Source organism: Lactuca saligna, chromosome 4 (assembly GCF_052625555.1).
Source record: "Lactuca saligna cultivar CGN05327 chromosome 4, ASM5262555v1, whole genome shotgun sequence".
Lineage (NCBI taxonomy): Eukaryota > Viridiplantae > Streptophyta > Magnoliopsida > Asterales > Asteraceae > Lactuca > Lactuca saligna.
Genome location: NC_136420.1, coordinates 287,464,217 through 287,473,868, shown reverse-complemented (window position 1 = coordinate 287,473,868; position 9,652 = coordinate 287,464,217). Strand labels below are relative to the sequence as shown.

The following is a 9,652-nucleotide window of genomic DNA, read 5'->3' as shown; positions in this document are numbered from 1 at the left end:
TCAAAAAAATATAAAGGTTTTAATGGACTAAAAATATAATACAACGGTTTTTTAATGCTTAGGTAAATTTTCTAAAGGTCAAAAGACTTAAATAAAACTATATAAAAATATAAAGGTTTAAATACATTAAAAAAATATTGATTTTTTTAATAAATAAGATGAAAATATGTTTGATTTTTATAATCTTCTAAGGAAAATTCTTGAAAAGGCATCTCTAAAATTTATTTTTTTGTATCGCTATGGGAAGATTTCTTGTAATGACAGGTGCATTTTAGAAATATAATTTTTTGTTTTTATTAAGAAACATTTCCATTGACTTTGATTTTGTCAAGTCTTCGTTTGTTAAGTTTCCAAGTGCCTTATCGATCACTTCACTTTCCATAGTCCATGCCACACTCGCACTCAACCATTCCCCAACGACACGAACTCCTTTGCTCAGCTTAGTGATGATAAAGTCACAGAATCTCTTGATAGTTTTGATCTTGATTTCATTTTCACTCTCCATTATATCTCAAAAGCTCATTAACTGTACCCACTCATGCCCCGGCGCCCAAATTAATCCCGTCCCCTACCCATTCGGCTTCTCCTCTGGCTGCCAAATCCAGCTCAATTGCACCTCCGATGGCTCCATTTTAATCGGTGAATTCCCTGTTCAACAAATTAACCCGGATGGGTTAACCGTCAGCCTTCCCGCCATGTGCGGCCGCCCCCTTGACGCCCTCAGCCACCTGTATGGAGAACACTATGCTCCGATGTCTACCAACGGGATCCTCATGAAAAACTGCACCGAACAGACCAAGAATTGTATGTTTCCGATGACGACGGTACAAACCCATCTCAAGACTTGCAGCGACACGCTGGGTACTTACGGAAACGTGAGTTGTTACTCTGGTGATGTTACTAGTATGTTTCTTGAATATGAAAACGTGACAAGGATGGGATGTCGGTATTTGTTTTCCGGCGTTGCCTCGGAGATTAGTGGGGATAGCAAGGTGGTGTCTATAGATGCTCAAGTAATTAAGTTAGGGTGGTGGCTTAAGGGGAGTTGCGACTGTTCTCATGATGCTGATTGTACAAATATTTTGTCTCCGTTGGATGGAAGCGATGGGTATCGGTGTAGGTGTAAAAGCGGTATTGACGGCGATGGGTACAAAGCCAGCTCCGGTTGCGGGGAAGTGAAAGGTATGTCGTCATCACTTGGAAGTTTTATTAATATATGATAATTTATAAAACGTTATAGATGTATTAAAATTTAATTTAAATATGGACGACTTGTCGACTTACACGAAACTTTTGTCAACTCTCCAAAGTTGATTTTTGGTTCATTGTTTTCATTCTCATCATATATTTTATATATGAGATAATTATATGTTGCATTTGTTAAATATTAAAACAAATTGTAATCTTAGGGAAGAAAGAAAAATAAAATATTCCTTTGTTTTGAAGTTGATTTTTGAATTAATTACCACGCTCTCAACGAAATTTTGGTATCATACGAAATTATAAGTGATATATATATATATATATATATATATATATATATATATATATATATATATATATATATATATATATATATATATATATATATATATATGTTGTAAACATTATGTTGTACAATAAATGGTTATAGCCAGCTCCATTTGGTTAACAATACCCCACCACAATGGTCATGAACCAACCCGAAAAAAGTCTGTCCTATCCGAAATGGTGGTAATGCATGATTGAATTAAGAGTAAATTACAGTAATCATCGCCGTGCATATCTTAAAATGTACGTTTGGTCCCTATTTTCAAAAATTAACCCGAATAGTCCATTGTTTGGTTAAACGTTGTACGTTTCATCCCTCGTTAGTTTAAATCTACATGCTTCATCCTTTGCATGATTTGAAAATACTATATTGCCTAGTATCTTTTCTTTTTGAATTTCATTTTACATGTTTATTTTTTTTTTTAAATTATAAGATATAAAAAATGAACTGGCCCTTCACCATTACACACCCCCACCCCATTTAGCTAGATACCCTAAATCTTCCCTTTCGTTTCTTTATCTTCATCTCAAAATCTCACCTCCACTATGAAGTCAAAATCCTGCCACGGGAGTTAGATAATCCCGTTTTACACTCCCGCCACCCTTCACCTCTACCCTTACCTCACCCACCCAATCTGCAGTCTTCCGGCTTCCTATAATCCTACTATTGTCATCATCTCCAATTTGCACATTTCACCTCTGGTTCCCAAATATGAAACCTGTAACCCAAATGATTCTAGAAATCAAGAAAGAGAGAGTGGGACGGGAAGAAGATATGCAATAAAGAAAGAAGGACAGAAACAAAACCGTTAGTGGTGGTGGTGGTTTTATTCATCCCATCCAGTTGGTAATAATATGTGGAGAATATGTGGTTACGTTCGAATCGACACATGCGTTTCAAACCATCGTCTAGGGTTTTAGACAGAGCTCCACTATCACCATTGTGGCATTGTCCACAGATCGTCTCTTCTGCGCTGCCATCGTCACTTGTGCATTGCCTAGGGTTGAAACCCTAGATCTGATGTAGTGGTATTCTTTGAGAGATAGATAGATAGATAGATAGAGAGAGAGAGAGAGAGAGAGAGAGAGAGATGGAGAGAAGAATGATGAGGATGCAAGTATGAGATCAAAAGAGAATAAACATGAGACGAGAGCGAAACAGAGATTGAGGTTGGTCGGTGTCTTAGAGTCGATTGCCTCTGTTTGAAACTGAAGATGTCTGGTGATGGTGGATAACCGAAGATGAGATGTATTGAAGAAGAAGAAGAAGAAAGGGCTGAGGGGTGGAGGGAACGATTTATCAGATGTAGTGGTCTGTTTCTTTTTTAACAGGAAATAATAATTATTTTTTTGTAATAAATAAATCAATAATTAATTAATAAATAACAAATAAATAGAAAATAAATCAAAAAAGAAATAAATAAGGGTATAATGGTCTTTTTATGTGCGGAGGGATGAAGCATGTTATTAATATTTTATACATCACGATTTACTCATTTGTTATATTTTGACCACTGACATACATTTTTAATAATCCTTTTTTGAAACACACTTTTAAGTCTTATTTCCGTCCGCCTCCTATATAGTAGAAATTCCGCAGCATCGCTCGGATGATCCAAACCCTAGTTGATATTCAGGGCCGAACCTGAAAAATGAAATATTCTTAAAGGCCCAGGACGAACAAGAAAAAAAGAGCATTTATCTTTATTATAATTTTCTATTTCTAAATAAAAATATATAATGAAAAAAATTGGATCCTGTGCAGCTGCCCACTTTGCCCTCCTCTAAACCCCCATGTTGATATTGATTTACATGTAAACACTTAAATATAATCATTGTAAACAAAAGAAAAAGAATAAGATTATGACTTTTAAATATTAAAAGATTATTTACATACATAGAGTTTTCTATTTGCTACTTTGTAATGGAACCATTACAAAATTCCAATTTTCAATTAAACTTGCCGTGACCTCGCATCCAAACAAACCACGATTGTATCTTTCCACTCTTGGTCTGATCCTATTCGAAAAAATGTCTTGCTAAAGTCTGGTTGATGTCTACTCCTAGCCAAATAATAATAAAATTAAAAAAAAAAAAAAAAAATTGACGCGCTAAAAAAACTAACTGTCCTGGCTGACTACATCACGGCCCTATCTGTTTTTCTATTGTACATAGACATTTACATACAATATTTTGTAGCTTGTAAATCCAATGTGGATACATTTACTCAACTAGCCATCAGGGCCAGGAACACGTAATAGTTGACAACTACAACCAATAGCGCTATCACCAATTTCAAATAATAATCCTTCCTGTTTAAGTTTGGATCATCATATAATTTGACGTAAGCCCTTTTAAATCACTGTTGATTGAGTTTCCCCTTTCAAGCATCACTTATAGCTATTGGTACTTTTCTAATCTTTATCAACAAGGTTACCTATTTTTTGCTTATTTTCAAACCAGGATCCATGGGAGCTACAAGGAGGTTGATAATAGGTAAGGAGACAACCTTTTATATAAACTGAGGACATATTTTAATCAAACACACATTTAGAAGAAAAAAAATGATAGGGAAAAAAAGTACAGCTCTTTATTGGACCAAGAGAGAAATTATTCCCCATTGTATTTAGATGTATTTAACCATCATATCTAAAATCCGTTTATAGGACTCTCAAGTGGCATTATCGGAATCATGCTCATGTTGTTTGTGATAATCTGTCGAAAAAAGAGGTTATGGGAAAATCTAGTTGCTCTTAGGTTGGTAAGAATCTCCATTACTATGCATTTGTTGGATTTTTTGCTGGAAATTCTCCAAGTTCCCTAACCAACCATGTTTGGAAAACAGGGAACCACAACAAATCATGATATTGAAATATTCATAAGGAACTTTGGACATATAGCCCCGAAAAGATTCAAGTATTCGGAAATCAAGAAAATGACAAACTCATTTTATGAGAAACTAGGGCAAGGAGGGTATGGAAGTGTCTACAAGGGACAAATGCCTGATGGGCAACTAGTTGCAGTAAAGCTCTTAACTAAAGCCATTGGAAATGGACAAGATTTCATCAATGAAGTCGCTAGTATCGGTAGAACTTCTCATGTCAACATAGTCACACTCATAGGCTTTTGCTTTGATGGAAAAAAAAGAGCCCTGGTATACATGCTCATGTCAAAAGGATCCTTGGATAAGTTTTTACATGGTGATATATGTCGTCTAGAGTGGAACACGTTATTCCAGATTGCAAAAGGGATTGCACGAGGTCTAGAGTACCTACATCAACATTGTAACACGAGGATAATTCATTTCGATATAAAGCCTCACAACATTCTATTAGACGAAGACTTTGTCCCAAAAATATCTGACTTCGGGTTGGCTAAGTTGTGCAAGAGGAAAGAGAGTCTTGTATCTGTAACGGGAGCAAGAGGTACCGCTGGATACATGGCCCCTGAAGTATTTTTCAAAAGTTTTGGAGGTGCTTCACATAAGTCTGATGTATATAGCTATGGGATGATGGTTCTTGAAATGACAGGTGCACGTAAAAAGAACAAGTCTAACGACACAAGCATGAGTGAAGCATATTTTCCGGATTGGATATACAAGGAAGTAGAAAGTGGAGATAATCTAGGGGTTGATGGGGTGACAACCGAAGAAGAAGAGGAATTAGCTAGGAAGTTGGTGATGGTGAGCCTGTGGTGTATCCAGTCTGATCCATTGGATCGACCATCGATAAGTAAAGTTGTGGAGATGTTAGAAGGAAGCTTTCAATCATTAAAAGTTCCACCTAGACGTTTTTGGTCATCTCCCGCAAGGCATACGCAAGACAATTCTCCATCAGCCACACAGAATTTGAGCAGCGAGGGAATATTAAAAATGCAGGCTACCGAAGAAGAATTATCTTCATGACTCTGCACAAAATAATTTTTTGTTAGAAGAGATCTTTCACAAATATTAATTCTATTCAAAGTTATCTCCCACAAATTCTGTGTATACCATGGAAAATCAGTCAAAACAAAGTGTAGATGTAATTCGGGCTTTCTTTTGGTTTATATTTTTTAATGCATTGTTGATTAAAAACAACTTAGATGGCTCAATGTTGAAAGCACTACCCTTTTTTTACACTACGTACATATATTTTTGAGTCATTTTATGTAATCAAAATTTGATAATGGGCAGATAATCGACATGTTATCGCATATGAGTAAATATATTCATTTATGTTCTTTCGAAAATTGAATCATTGCTGATTTTTTAAACATTGGTTGTTGCTTCTTTGAGTTTGTCATATTGATAAACATGAGTTTTATTAGGTAATGGCTAAAGATGGCGAGAACCTGGCTAATGAAAAACTATGGGCTTCCATTGTCGAAAAACGCAATAATATACCGAAGAATAAATATGGGATTCCATTGTCGAAAATTCACTATATTACAAAATTTTAAAATGACATAGACTAATCTTACAAACAAATTACTTCTACCCTATCCAACGATTTATCTCACGGCTTTTGTTTTTCTAAAACAAAAAAAGATTTGAAATAAATTAAATTAAATATTTTAAGTGTGTTATAATAAGATTATTTGAAACCAAAATCTTGGACCATTTTTATAGAATAACTAAACGTATGTCATTTTAATTATAGGGTGAATTTAGGCATGTTGCGCATGTCTTTACCCTTCTTAACTTTCAAAATATTGTATTAATGCAAATATTTTTTTAAACATTTTTTAATATTTTATAGTTAATTTTTCTATGCAAGAATCATTATAATTAAAACTAGATGAGGAATCCCGCTTTGCGGGGTACGGATTTGTTATCAGTAGGTTGGAAGGTATCGTTTTTGTATGAAAGTATAGCACATTGTCTGAATTTGTAGTCACAGTAAAGTATGTTGTTATTCTCTCTATAATTTCCCCATTTACAAACGTATAATAACCAAATATGTCGCAGTATGGTATAAAATAATAAATATACATTGCTATTTCTTAATTTCATTAATTGTCCATGCCCTCGATTTCGTAAATCAACATAAACAACACAACATCAATTTAAAGAAAGATGTATAGAATTGTCTAAGTTTTTTTTTCAAAAAAAATCAATTTACTTATATTGATTCACGAAATCTTTACAAAAACAAAGCTTGGAAATTATTATGAGCTTATCGATCAAATACACAAAAATGATAATTAGATAGCTAAATATGATATTCCTTATAGCTTAGAAATGAAAACTGAGAAATAAAAATAGAAAAATATGATATTTGTTATTATAATAATAAAGCACCCAATAGGGAATCATATATTCCATTCCACCAAAGCAAAACAAATAGAAAAAATAGAAAAGGGTAATTATTACCCATTGATTTATAAACAAAAAAAAAAATCAGAAAAGGGTAATGTAGCAATTTTACTTGGAATGTAACCAAAAACATTAACCAAAATGAAGCTTTTGTAACTTATTTTAAAATTAGATAAATAAAAAAGACGGAAATAGTACCTAATTAACAACAGATCTTTTGAATATGCCAAAGAAATCAGCTTCCATACGCATCCATACAGCCACACACGCTTTAACTTTCAAAAATTGTTACATCATATAGCCATTGGAATATAAAGTATTAAAACAAAGAAATGTGAAGAAATTTATCCATATTAATGGCTACCTTTTCGTTCTTGTTAGATTGGTCAAGGGCAACATTGTCAATTTCAATTGGATTAGGCACCAATTACACACAAAAGAATTCTAGAATTAAGGCCTACACATCCAATATCCGTTCCAAAAAAAGACAAAATGTAGAATCTCAATCGCAGGAGGACACTGACACGACACAATTAATATGATGGATATACATGTGTTATTGAGGAAGATATTGAGCATGTCAAGGTAAGTTTGAGTTTTCACCTAATTACCATAATGTATGGTTTTCTTTTGTACTTCTTTTTATCAAAAATTACTGACTTTAATTGAGCCTCTTGTTCGAACTTTTTCTTAAGTTGGTTTGCTGATAGCAGCGTCTGTGAGCTATCCAACATCTGTAAGAATCAACAAAACCAAGAAACATTTATAAAAATATATAGGTGTTTATTTTTTACTTAATACAGATATAACGCCTTGATTAAAAAACAAGTAAGTCAGGAAAATGAGGTTTTTACTTTTCCACATTAATCCCAACTTTTTACAAATTTGCCCTTATTTTTTTTACTCTCATTTAGAGATAATTTATGATTACCTGAGCAAAAGGAATGCATTTGCTCACAAGCACATGGCCACTCCTTATTCCCTTTATAGGCCCAGCTGCAACACAATTAAACCTGAAAACAAATCAAAATTGAAAAAACACCATTAAAGTTTCATAATATATAATTTAAAACCATTAAAGTTGATATTTTTTTATACATGGCCTTTGACCGAGGATCTACATCTTGATGTGTTTGGTTTTCCGTGTTCTTTTTAACCTGAAACAATCAATAACAACAAATACATCATAAAATCTGCCAAAAAAAGAAAAAAAAACTGCAACCAAATTTAATCCAACAAACCTATTCAAGTGTCCATAAAAAATGCGGTTGATATTTTGTTTGAAATGTAACTGGACCAATCTACCAAAAAAAAAAGACAACACTAATCAATTCCTAACAACTTTGATACATAAACTATATAAAGTTTGTTTATATTAATATATTTATATGAAATTATCATTTATGGACTTACAGCTTGGCAATGGTAAACTTTTTATGTTGCCTCGCTGGCAGCCTTTACTTATGTCCCGAATTAGATGGCCATCCATCAACCGCTACTATTAAAACACACAGGAAAGAAAGAGGTCTTGATTATGGAAGATTAAAAAAAAAAAAAAAAAAAAAAAGCAACCTGTAAATTTCAAAGTACACATCAAAATCAATAAAAGAAAGAGAATTATAATAACTTTTTACCGAATAAACTATCATATCCAAAAAAATGAAATAACATATGATGAAGAATGCTTACCGACAAATTTAATTTTGCATTAAATGCCAATAACTTGGGAAAAAATTATATAACGATCTTTAAAAAAAAATTTATATAAAAAAATTGAAATCTATGCCTGTTTGTCGTGCGTTCCAAAGGAACTCATCTCTTGTACGATATAATTAAAAGTACATTGCAATATGATGTAAGGGAGGAGGGAGTGCTTCCCTCCTAACCCACTGCCACATCAGTTTTTTTTACTTTCTCTTTCTTCTACTTTTTCCAACCCATAGAAACCCTATCTTTTTGAACTCATTCAACCCACTTTCTATATCATTCTTTTTTATTTTTTTATTTTTTTGCTAATTGAAAAAAAATTCTAAAAAAATATCAAAAATAACATTTAATATTCTTTTTCATTTAATTAAATTAGAAAATATAAATTAAAATAAAACATAACATTTTTTTGATTTTTTTTGCTAATTTAAAAAAAAAGTTGTGAAATAATATTTAAAATAACATTTAATTAAAAAACCACACTACAAATAAAAAACACGATAATTAAAAAAAAATACACTTAAAAAAAGACAACATAATTTAAATCCTAAAACGTATTGAAATTAACTAGTTATTATATAGAGTTGGAATTTAGGCATGTTCAATGTGATCAACAAGATCAGATCGAAGTTGGTGGTGGGTTTCAGCATTGCGCAATTCGTGTATTATTTCTTGGTCATCAACTTCGTCGGTGGGGGGATCGGGCTGATACACATGACATATCGCAACACCCTCATCTTTCAATATCATATTGTGTAGTATAATGCAAGCGTACATTATATTTTTTGTTTTCTTCATCGTCATAGCTCGTGCAGGCATCTTTAATATGTCCCAACGTCCTTTAAGGACCCCAAAAGCACGTTCTACATCATTTCTTGCTGATTCTTGTGCCGCCTTGAACCGTATCTTTTTGTCGGTAACTAGATATGGATATGCCTTCACAAATACAACCCATGATGGATATATTCCATCCGCAAGGTAGTAACCATGTTTGTAGTGTTCACCATTCAGATAAAATTAACAATCGGGTCCTGTTCCATGATATTTCTCATCAAACAATGGTGATTGGTAGAGGACGTTTAAATCATTGTTAGACCCGACTACACCATATAATGCATG

General features: G+C 33.0%; 1 protein-coding gene across 2 annotated transcripts; it reads left to right on the top strand.

Annotated features, from left to right (window-relative positions):
• Positions 1-364: 364 nt before the first annotated feature.
• Positions 365-5,711, top strand: LOC145043748 (LEAF RUST 10 DISEASE-RESISTANCE LOCUS RECEPTOR-LIKE PROTEIN KINASE-like 2.5). 2 transcript variants are annotated; one of them, XM_078992493.1, is made up of 4 exons: positions 365-1,182; positions 3,994-4,026; positions 4,197-4,291; positions 4,376-5,710. In XM_078992493.1, the coding sequence occupies exons 1-4, from the start codon at positions 447-449 to the stop codon at positions 5,432-5,434; spliced, it is 1,923 nt and encodes a 640-aa protein (XP_078848619.1). In that variant the 5' UTR covers positions 365-446; the 3' UTR covers positions 5,435-5,710. The 2 variants fall into 2 exon arrangements, with proteins under 2 accessions (XP_078848619.1, XP_078848620.1); XM_078992494.1 differs by lacking the exon at positions 3,994-4,026 and having other exon boundaries at positions 4,376-5,711.
• Positions 5,712-9,652: the final 3,941 nt, after the last annotated feature.

Coding starts and splice junctions, on each gene's coding strand:
- LOC145043748 (XM_078992493.1), top strand. CDS start 447: ATGATAAAGTCACAGAATCTCTTGATAGTTTTGATCTTGATTTCATTT. Junction 4,027..4,196: donor TACAAGGAGGTTGATAATAG/GTAAGGAGACAA, acceptor ATCCGTTTATAG/GACTCTCAAGTGGCATTATC. Junction 4,292..4,375: donor ATCTAGTTGCTCTTAGGTTG/GTAAGAATCTCC, acceptor TTTGGAAAACAG/GGAACCACAACAAATCATGA.